Genomic DNA, 9,613 nt, shown 5'->3' with positions numbered 1-9,613 from the left:
GCAGCCCCACTGAGAAGGACCTGGGGGTATGGGTGGGTGAAAAGCTGGCCATGAGCCAGCAACGTGCACTTGCAGCCCAGGCGGCCAACCATACCCTGGGCTGCATCAGAAGAAGTGTGGCCAGCAGGTCGAGGGGGGTGATTCTGCCCCTCTGCTCCACTCTGGTGAGACCCCACCTGGAGTCCTGCGTCCAGCTCTGGAGCCCTCAGCACAGGAGAGACATGGCAGGAGGCCACAAAAATGGTCAGAGGGATGGAACACCTCTCCTATGAAGACAGGCTGAGAGACTTGGGGTTGTTCAGCCTGGAGAAGGGAAGGCTCTGGGGAGACCTTATTGCAGCCTTTCAGTACTTAAAGGGGGCTTATAAGAAAGATGGGGACAGACTTTTTAGCAGGGCCTGTTGTGATAGGACATGGGGTGATGGTTTTAAACTAAAAGAGGGCAGATTGTGACAAGATATAAGGAAGAAATTGTTCACAATGAGGGTGGTGAAACACTGGCCCATGTTGCCCAGAGAGGTGGTAGATGCCCCATCCTTGGAAACATTCCAGGTCAGGTTGGACGGGGCTCTGAGCAACCTGATCTAGTTGAAGATGTCCCTGCTCGTTGCAGGGGAGTTGGACTAGATGTCCTTTAAAGGTCCCTTCCAACCCAAAGATTCTATGATTCTATGTTCCTTCTGCTATGCAGCTGCCTCTGCATCTGCTTCTCCCATAAAGCCTCCCCAGCAAACCCGTCTGCTGCTCTGGGCGAGGGGACGTGAACACTATTTATACATAAAGATGCAACAGGGGTGGGCTCCTGCCTGCTGCATAGCTCCCTCCTCGCCCGCTGGCGCCTTCCGGCACGTCCCCGCAGCGGGACAGGGATGAGCACATCCAGGGCATCCCAGCAGTCCCACCAAACACGTCTTGCTGGGGACCATGTGACCTTCAAATAACCCTGCCCTGGATCTGAGATGAGCAAATGACATTTCTCAGCTGAAGATCAGCACTATATGTTTCTCACAGCAAAGCTGGGGCATTTTCCACAGTATAAATTCCCTCCTCCTCATACCAAGCTTTTACTGCAAGATTTCAGAGAGCAGCTCACTGCCTCCCACGCCTACAGAATTAGAAACGAGAACCTAACAGCGCAGCAAGTAGCACCAAGATGCACTTTAAAAAAACAAATCAATAGCCTCGGGGCATTGAAAATTCAGCATGTTCTTTGGATTGGGCTATTTCACTCCCTTCATACACGAGTTTGTGCATCTTGTCTGTTCAGTGGGTAATAAAGCAACACGACTTGAGACTTAAAAAGAAAAAAGCAGCGCAGCTGGCCGCAAGACAGCACTAACAGCTATGTTTCATCTTGGCAAAATCCAACTTTTGAAAATGTCTCCTTTGCCAAACCCTGCTCCCAAACACTGGGGCCATCTGGTCTCCTACAAGTCCTTGGGTGAGCGAGGAGAGGGGAGAAGTTATTTCTTTTGGCTGAAAGCTTGTTGTTAATGACATTTACATGCAACCCAAAACCACCAAGCCCTTACAAAAAGCTTAGGTGCTACTTAAAGGCAGTCAGAGAGTAATGGAGGCAATTCTTTTTTTGGCTAAGCACCTACATGGACACTGTAATTTACTCTAGAGCAGCCTCAGAGAAATGTGACTCCATCTCCATGTTCACATAGCAGCAAATGAGATTATTTAGAAATAACCCATCACTGTTAGCCTGGGAGGAGACCCACGGTTTCACCGCACTGGGGGCAGAGCCAGGAGGGCTGTTAGAGAGCTCAGGAGTTCTTTATTTTCACAGAAAATAAACACTTGTAGCCACGCTATAAACCCCCAGGTTTAGGTTTCAAGGCTAACACCCACATTAGACAGAGCAGGTACCCAGCAATGGAAAATTGTTGCAATTCACGTGGTTGCTCCTGGCCCATGCTGGTGAGCTGATCCTGCCTGGCCAGCTGATACCCGTAACCGCCCCCCCCCGGCTGACCCTGCCTGGCCAGCTGATACCCGTAACCCCCCCCCCCCAAACCCACTCCCACCCCTCCAGAGCTGATGCAAATCACTGCTGCTCCCAGCTGGCCCCTGATCTCCCACCTGAGGGACATGAGATCGTTTGCAAAGTCCTGCCCCCCAACCAGGCTGGGTCCCGGGGCTCCCCCATCACTTTTTTTTAACAGACCTTATAAATGGGGGGGGGGGGGGGGGGGGGTTGCAGGGGGCCGTGGCGTTTTTGTTCTCTCATGGGCTGGGGGTGCTGCCAAGCTCAGCTCTGGCACAGAGCAAAAGCAGTGGCTTCTGGAGCAGGTATGAGGGCAGACGTTGGGAAATTTTATGAGGTGGAAGCAATGTCCAAGGGAGGGTGGCACAGGAACAGACCCGGGGACACCGGAGGGGTCACATTCTCTTCTGCAGCTGTTACCCTGCAGGTCTGTCTCCGTGGGAGTACAATAGAGGGAGATAAATCATTTAAGCAAACCCCCATACTTGATCTAAACCAGCTTTAAGATCTGTAAAACTGATTCCTGAAAACTGTGCTATTGTAACCGTTGCTTGATAGCTCAAATGAATTGAGTTATAAGGGTGAGCTGCTTCCCCGCTAGCAAGCTGTCACATGTGAATTTTACAGGGCTATCACCGACGCAGGAAAGCACAGTGAAACGCTTGAGAATCAAAGCCTTGGTTTGGCAAATGCTAGAACAAATGGGCAATTAACTGTACTTGTGCGAATAGCTCCACCGGCCTCCGCAGGACTGCTCTCGCACAGGAAGTCTATAGGTGATTAAGTGTCTGCTCAGCATGGGATACAACTGTACTAAATTCTTTATGAGCTACATGAAATCTGCTCTTTTCAAACAATAGCTTCAGTGGAAAGTTAATGCCTTAAAATGCTAAATTACATAGCTAATATAAACAGCTGAAAGCTTCCGGATGGAGTAAGCATTTGAACGGATATCTAAAGCTTTTATGTCCGTTTTTAGAAGCTTTGTTTTTCATAGGTACCTAAATGACCTTGGGCTCCTACCTCCACCTTAAAACGTCCTCCTTGATGGAAGAACAGGGTCTGAACACACGGAAATGCCTTTACTTCTGGGGAAGAAAGTACTGTTGGCTGCAAATATAGCCCAGACTACTTCCTTATCTTTTTTTTATGTAGGTGCTCTGCCAGAGGAATGTTAAAGATGCTTTAGCCTTGTCTCTCATTCCATGGGATGAGCATTCTGAGCATTAAATTTATTTTCATGAATTTTTACAGTAAGATCTAAAGCTGTTACTAGGAGATCAAAGGTACACGTGCAAGCCATGAACCATTTACAGCTACAAAATGGAAGGGGGGAAAACAAAAAAAAGGTATCACTGGTAAATAAGGTTGATTTGTGAAACAACCATGATGTAACTGAAATCTATTTTCTGTGTGCTTTTCATCAGAGCTCTTCTCTGGGTCAGGGGCTGCCAGCATCTCCGTGCCCCCCTTGCAGACCTGCACCTGAAGTAAGTGGGGGCCCTGATTTGAATTTCTTGAGCTGGAAACATGTGTGTGAGTGTGCTCTTGTGTTACCTCAGCTCTGCACCAAGGGTGGCACCAACTCCCACATGCCTGAGGAGTTGCACTCAGAGGCAATGCACATCTACACCTAAACAGGGGGGAAATACCCAGCAGGGCTGTGGGGGCACCCAGCTCCACAGGGAATCAGAGCTATGCAAAGGGAAAACTGTAAAATCCTAACCTAATCCAGACTTTCCGCAGAGATGAAAACTTTGCCTGCTTACATCTGTGTCTCTAGCAGAGTACAAAAGCCTTTCTCATACTCGTGCTTTGATGCTTTTCCTAATCCTAAGGAAAAGTGGAGGGAAGATGGAATATTTGGAATAACTGATCTATTACAGTTGACAAAACAGATCAGGAGGGTAAGGGGGAGATTAGAGGGGATACAGAGTCTCATCTTCCATCTGCTGTACAACAGGGCCCTGACCCCTGGGTAATGACCCTGCCTGCCGACAAACGCTCGGTCCCCCTGCGTGTTGGAGCCTAAGGAAGCCTACAAGGAAGCTGAGGCTTTTTCAAGCTAAAAAACTTATAAACAACCAATGCGAAACTGTTTTCACTGGTGTCTGTAGCGTAGGCCACTTGAGTCTTTCCCACAGCTCCGTCTGAAGGTGCCCTTGACAGCTCCCAAGAGGGAGATGGCCGGCTGGGTGCCCTCTCCCCCAGGGACGTGGCTCCTCTCTTGCTTTGCTGAACACGTCCCTGAGGCAGGCCTGCTCCTGGGCTGGCTGGGGTGGGGTGAAGTAGCCCAGGGTTCACACAGTAAGATTTAGCACGGTTTTGTGGGGAAAGCGAAGTAACACTTCAGGCAGAGTTGCAGCACGAGTCACTGAAACCATCTCTTGTGTATCGGCACCTCACCCACTCTCAGCCTGGCAATCACCCTTCAGGGGACCTGTATGGGATGGTTTCTGGGTAACAACCGGCTCCTTAACCTGTACAACTGGCTAGGGAGGTCATTGCTTCAGCCCATCAAGGTGCCCAAGACAGTGGCTATCACACTTGCAGAACTCTTGAAGGCTGGTTTAAATTTCAAGCCATGCTTTGTGCTTGCAATGACTGCAGGCTCAGGAGAAGGCCAGTAAGAAAAGCAGGTGAAATGGTACTGACCCCAGTTCCTGGCAAGTGTAAGCACCTTCTCCAGCTACATTCAACTTCTAGAAGTCTAATAGAGTGGAATATTTTGACAAGCAAAGACAGGGCAGATCTGTCCTCCACAAGACAGGCTGTTTTCCCTGCTAAACCAGGAAGTTTGGTTTTGGAGAATTTACTTTTAGTAACTCTTAAAAGAGGCCAAACCACAGAAGGCTAATTTGAGTTGCGCCTCAGCTTCTGCCCTGCTTGCAGGAAAATGAACATAAGAGCAAATTTAGACCATTTCTCTGACAGAGGAAAGTTATTTGCTGAAAGGTGCCACTGCTATATATGGACCCCTCAAAAAATTAGTCAATGAACTCCATAATTGATTTGAACAATGGGGTAAGACTATGACTTCCCAAAGGCACCTACAGAACAAGGAGGTGGACCACATGGAAATGCTCCCCATGAGGAGTTATATCACCGGACTGAAGCTGCAACATGCATTCCTTCAGTTGTCTTTTAGGGATGGATGAGAAACAGACGGCACCACCCACAGCTTTTCACACTGAATGAATGCATAAAACTTTCCTCCTAGCTCCATATTCCCAAGGTGAAGTTTATCCTACTGGGACCTCATCTGCCCCTCTACATTGCTTCAGCTTGCTAAATATGGTGCAGTTATTTCTCTGGTGTATTAGGTAATTCTTCCTGTGAGCCTAGAATAAAGCCAGGTACTCTTGAGAAGCACCAATACAATTTGCTAAGAAATTGTCTCCAAATTTTCTCACTCCTTCAGTAGTTTTAGCTTGTTTCAGGCTGCAGGTGGCAAAGTTACAGTACCGGGTGTGCATTTCCTTATTTCTAGAGAAGAGGGGACACAGATTTTGTGTAGTGTCCTCCACTTAGCACTTCTGTGTAAATGTTGCACAGTTATGCATGCCTTCCATAATGACCCTGGCTAGCTTGCCTGAAAAGATGGAAAACTGGGTGTCCAGGCTTTGTTATTTCAAAGTTAATTTCACTGAGTTTTGATGAGGTGATCAAGTAAAAAACATCATCTAGCACAGGCAATGCCTGCCTTCATCTGGACCCGCCTCACATTGCTGTAAGGCTGTTTTTCAATGCAGTTTTAGCAGCTGCCCTTCTCTTTCGGGCTGTGGGTTGAAGTCCAAGCTATCCTCTCACAGGCCAGCCCTCCCCTCTTTTGCTGTCTGCAGCCTTCTCTGCGTTTCCCCCAGTTCCCATTAGTGCCCCCAATTGAACCATCTTTCTCCAGGAATAAGTGCCAGAAGAGACATCGGGAAAGTTATGCAGCGGCAGGCTTGTGAAGGAGCAGACGTGAAGGGCTTGACCAGTGCTGCCATGATGGGGCAGGGACCAGGTTCTGTCAGCCAGGAGCTCACAGCCGCTCTCGGGCACTGTAACCACTCTGGGCTCCCGAGGCGCTACTGAAGCGGACGCTACTATTTTCATACAGTTTAAATGTCTTGGCAAGCTGATGCTGTAGAAGTGCCCTTCCCCAGGTCCATGGAGGGTAAGCCCATCTACACAGGGTCCTGCTGGGGGAGAGGGGATTCGTGACTCACCTATGGATTAAACTCAAGGCAAACATCAATGCATCTGAGTGGAACGGAGCTCAAAGGAAGTTAGGTGTGAGCATACCTAGGGACCAAGAAAGGAAAATTTCCCTTCAAACCCTGCTATGAAAGACCAGTGAGAGGAAAAAAAAAAAGCTGATAATCTTCATAGCTAGGATAGCACATTGAGAGAAAAGAAATGCGTCAGGTAAACAAGGCTAATACAGTGCGATACTGGTGAGTAGGAGGAGAGGCATAAAAGGGAAAGTGCTGGTGGAGGTGTGAGCAAGAGTCCCAAAGTGCTGCATTTAATCATCCCTTGACATTTTCAGTAAGAGAGAACAAATGTTTGTGTACTGTGGCAAGGAGCTCTGGCAGTGAAATTGTGTTACTTATACATTATGCAAAAAAAAATTACATTATGGGTACAGTGGATGTGGCAGAACATTAATCATTAGTGAAACAGATCAGAAGTATACATTGCTATCCAGGAAAGAAAGATACAAAATGTGATGGGTATTTTGTATAAACACTGTAATAGCAAAAAGAAATTAAGAATACAAAAACTTTTTCAGTTAATCATGGGGGAAGGAAAAGAAAGCTGGTGAGGTTTCCTAGAGCTTTGTCAGGGACCTAAGGACCTGGAGGTGGTTATCAATGCCTATGCTTACCAGAGACTTTAATTTCCTAGAAGGAGGCTGGGTTTTATCAGTGGGAGCATTTGCTGCCCTACAGGCACCTTGGATGTGAGAAGTGATGAATGCCTTCATTAAGCACTTGCTGAACCAACAAGCAATCAGCCTACTCTCTAATTAGTGGAGGTGTCACAGAAGACCTGGTCATGGAAAGCAACCTTGATTGGATCAAACAAGATACTTCACCATAATTCAAACAGACACCGAAAAGGAGACAGTGATGAAGATTCTTAATTACAAATGGGAAATCTTTATTTTAGAAATTAAATAGTCAAGTGAGTGGGGCTGAAATGGCAGTGGATGGGACTGAAGGCAGCTGGGAGCAAATGTCTGTGTCAGTGCAGGAGCTGGCATGGGAACCTGTATTTGGAACTGGGAAAGGAGAGTTTTGGAGAGGTTCAGGGCTGGGCTGGGGGTTGGCCACCTACAAACACAGCGTGCTGGGAGTGGCCAAATGCCTACAAATAGAAGAAAGATGATTCTGAAAACAGCAACACCTGGAGAGAAGAACATTTGGGGGGAAGAGCTGAAATTGCTAAACACCATGCTGAGTTAGATACTAAGACAAAAGCAAGGCTTTTCAGCCATGTCATTTAGAAAACACAGAGAGAATTGAGGCAGGAACAGAAATAAGTTTTAGGGAGAGCTCTACAGAAGGGCTGTAGCAAAATGCCCCAGAAGACCATGGTAAATAGGTTTAAGGGAGGAAGGGCCTGAAGTGAAATGCCAAAAGTTTAATGGAGCAAAGCTGAAGAAGGATGCATAATCTTCGTTTGAGATAAGGACTAGCATGTGAAAGCGCAGGGCAGGCACCAAGGCTTGTTAATGCCCCTGTCAGCTCAGGGAGCAACACACACGAAACGTCTCTGTTTATGCAGGGCAGAGAGGATGGCAAGCAAAGGGCAGTGCGCTAAGCAACCACACGTCCATTTCTATACGTCTGTTGCTCCATAGGGTACCAGGCTGTAGAACAAATTTGCAGGGGGAAGTAGTTGAATACATCAAAGTAAATCAGATAAAGTGCAAGGGAGGCTGACTGACGGGGACTGTGCCAAAGTCATCTGACATCTTTGGTTAACACTGAACTCTCTAGATAAGGGAGAGGTAGCAGAGACCTCAGGTGAACTTCAGTAATGTTGTAGTATCTTGTGGGAAGCTGCAGTTAAGAAGGAACTGCAAAGCACATGAGGAATTAGGAAAAGGAGAGACAACTAATGATGTTAGAAGAGGCATGGGGGGACGACAGCTACTGCAGCTCATCAAGGTTGAACCCAGAGAGCAATCTTAATGTTTTTGCTAACAGTTTTGGTACAAAAAACAGGAATTTGCTGATTTGCACTGTTGGGAATCTCCAGCCGTGCTGGGGGCAGAGAGGGCTGGTGCTGTGTGCCACACAGAACTCTTCTCCCTGTGATCCCGGGAAGTGGTGGGGACACAGTTGTGCATCTCTGGAGAGGACGCTGACCTGTATCTGATGTTCACCTTCCTGGCGCACAAGAAATGTACCATCCTCCCCTCCTCCCAGCTCTAAAAACAAGCATGGAGATGACTCACAGAGAGGCTCTCTCTGATCTGGGATGGACCAGGTTGGCCTTTCTCACATGATCAGCTCTGCTTGCGGCAGAGCAGCCCCAGGCAGCCCGGGAGCGAGTGCTGTCCCCCTGCATTACATAATGCAGGATGTCACCGCTGAAGCCGTTTCTTAAAGACTCACTCACCATGGTATGATGTACCGAGTAACATGCAGCAAAACTTTTTAAACACACATGCTGTGTGTATTCATTCTCAAGGTATGGTTAATGAAATACGGCTCTCAGCATCTCTGGGGCTGCTGGCAGCTGCTGCATGATGAATACTGTCACAGCTGCAAAAAAAGTACAGCTCTTTCTAAGGGTATTTTTTTCTTCCTTTAAAGCACTTGCACAGAAACACTTTCTAGACCTGCTTCTCACTGCTAAGCTGAAAACGCGAGAGCTACGTAACGAGATGCTATCTCCTGCCATAAACTCCTCTGTGCAGAACAGAGCGGTGAACGCTGCCTTGCCCAGGCAGGGGTGCAAGGTAGCCACTGTGCCCATGCTGCCAGGCCCCCACAGAGACATCAGCCCTGCAGGACAAGTTCACCCACTGAGCCCCCAACCTCTGAGGCCGAAGGCTCTTACAGTCTCCATCACATCCCAGACCAGCATTGCAGGCCCTCGATCCACCCGGGGACTGTTCCACCAGGTGACAGCAGGGTCACCGCCACACCAGTGCATGCAGGGCCCAACTCCCCCCAGCATCCCCGGTACCTGCCGGGTCCTGCCAGGAGGCCATGCAGGATGGGCTGAGGGGGGCTGCTCAACCAAGAAACCTTTGGGGTGCAGAGGGTGCGCAGGGGGAGCTCGGGAGGTGGTGGCCCGGTGGCCTCACCCTTCTTGAACTCCTCAAGCAGTGTGTCGAGGCGCGTGTCATTGAAGACGCAGTGGAGTGGGCGGCGGTAAAAGCGGGTGACGGTCTGCAGGGGGGTGCAATCATCAGGGTCGACGAAGGCCAGGTCCTTGACGAAAAGCAGGTCAACAATGTTGTCTCGCCTGTCGCCCTCATAGATGGGGATGCGGGTGTAGCCAGAGCGGAGAATCTCGGAAATGGTGGCAAAGTCCAGCACGGCATCGGCACGGAGCATGAAGCAGTCGGCCAGCGGCGTCAGCACGTCCTCCACCACCTTGGTGCGCAGCTCCAGC

The 9,613-nt window shown here is 48.8% G+C and overlaps 1 protein-coding gene across 1 annotated transcript in view; it reads right to left on the bottom strand.

The window, feature by feature from the left end:
* CNNM1 (cyclin and CBS domain divalent metal cation transport mediator 1) overlaps positions 1-9,609 on the bottom strand; it is a gene marked incomplete at its 5' end in the record, with an annotated part of 18,607 nt that extends 8,998 nt beyond the window's left edge. Inside the window, one exon of the mRNA XM_010286372.1 lies at positions 9,303-9,609. Coding sequence (XP_010284674.1) covers positions 9,303-9,609 — 307 coding nt within the window. The remainder of the gene's footprint in view (positions 1-9,302) is intronic.
* Positions 9,610-9,613: the final 4 nt, after the last annotated feature.

The sequence above is a fragment of the Phaethon lepturus genome, unplaced genomic scaffold (assembly GCF_000687285.1).
Source record: "Phaethon lepturus isolate BGI_N335 unplaced genomic scaffold, ASM68728v1 scaffold13824, whole genome shotgun sequence".
Lineage (NCBI taxonomy): Eukaryota > Metazoa > Chordata > Aves > Phaethontiformes > Phaethontidae > Phaethon > Phaethon lepturus.
Note: the sequence above shows the minus strand (reverse complement) of the source record. Positions and strands in the feature narration are given on the sequence as shown.